The 923-nt window shown below is 60.3% G+C and overlaps 1 protein-coding gene across 1 annotated transcript in view; it reads left to right on the forward strand.

Annotated features, from left to right (window-relative positions):
* The window catches only part of ETH_00032255 (Chromosome III, complete sequence, related), a gene marked incomplete at both ends in the record, with an annotated part of 10934 nt that overhangs the window by 5955 nt on the left and 4056 nt on the right, over nucleotides 1-923 (forward strand). Inside the window, one exon of the mRNA XM_013378027.1 lies at nucleotides 277-899. Coding sequence (XP_013233481.1) covers nucleotides 277-899 — 623 coding nt within the window. The remainder of the gene's footprint in view (nucleotides 1-276; nucleotides 900-923) is intronic.

Genomic DNA, 923 nt, shown 5'->3' on the forward strand with positions numbered 1-923 from the left:
GGGCTACCGCTGGCTGGGCCTTCAAGACGCAGCAGATAAACCCAAAGACACAGAGGCAAAGCAGAGAGTAGGCATTTATGCTTGCTGCTAGAAAGGCTGCTGCTGCTGCTGCTGCTGCGTTGCGGCTGCGGCGCAGCAGAAGAGCAGCAGCAGCAGCAGCAGCAAAGGCTTGGGACAGCGCCCGTTCAGTGCGCTTCGGAAAGAGGTCTTAAACTGCTGCAAAGAAATAAAAGAAATTGGCAAAGAAAAGAGGAAGTAGTGCAGCAGTTGCTGCAGCCCATCGGTCGCTCAGCAGCAGCAGCAGCAGCAGCAGCAGCAGCAGCGGGGAGGGTGCAGCTGCAGAAGCTGAGCTGCTGCAGCGCCTTGCTGCAGCAGCAGCAGCAGAGCTGGACCCCATAGTTCTGGTGTCTGTACACCTCGCCAGGGCCTTCAGGCTTTTCCTGCAGCAGCGGCTGCCCTTCCTGGTCTTCCCGCCTCCCCCAGCAGCAGCAGCAGCAGCAGCAGCAGCAGCAAAGCCGCACCCACCGTTCAGCGCAGGCGCTGCGCTCGTGCTGCTGCACCTCGAGCAGCTGCTGCTGCTGCATGCGCACTTCAAAGCCATCAGCAGCAAAGCAGCAGCAGAACTGATGGCAGACGCAGACAGCAACGCCCCAGTCAGGTGTACGTACACCGCGCAGCAGCAGCAGCAGCAGCAGCAGCAGAAGGAAGAGGGAGGCGTTTTCTCAGAAGAGGAAGCAGCAGATCTCTGGGAGGAAGACACGCTGCTCAGCAGCAGCAGCAGCAGCAGAAGCAGCAGCAGCGACACAGAATCGCTGCAGCCACACACAGCAGCACGCAGCAGCAGCAGCATCAATGCAAACGCCACGGAGGCAGCAGCAGCAGCAGCAGCAGCAGCAGATGTGTCTGCTGCTGAGCTGCTGCAG

This window comes from Eimeria tenella, genomic scaffold (genome assembly GCF_000499545.2).
Source record: "Eimeria tenella Houghton genomic scaffold, Eth_scaff70, whole genome shotgun sequence".
Taxonomy (NCBI): domain Eukaryota; phylum Apicomplexa; class Conoidasida; order Eucoccidiorida; family Eimeriidae; genus Eimeria; species Eimeria tenella.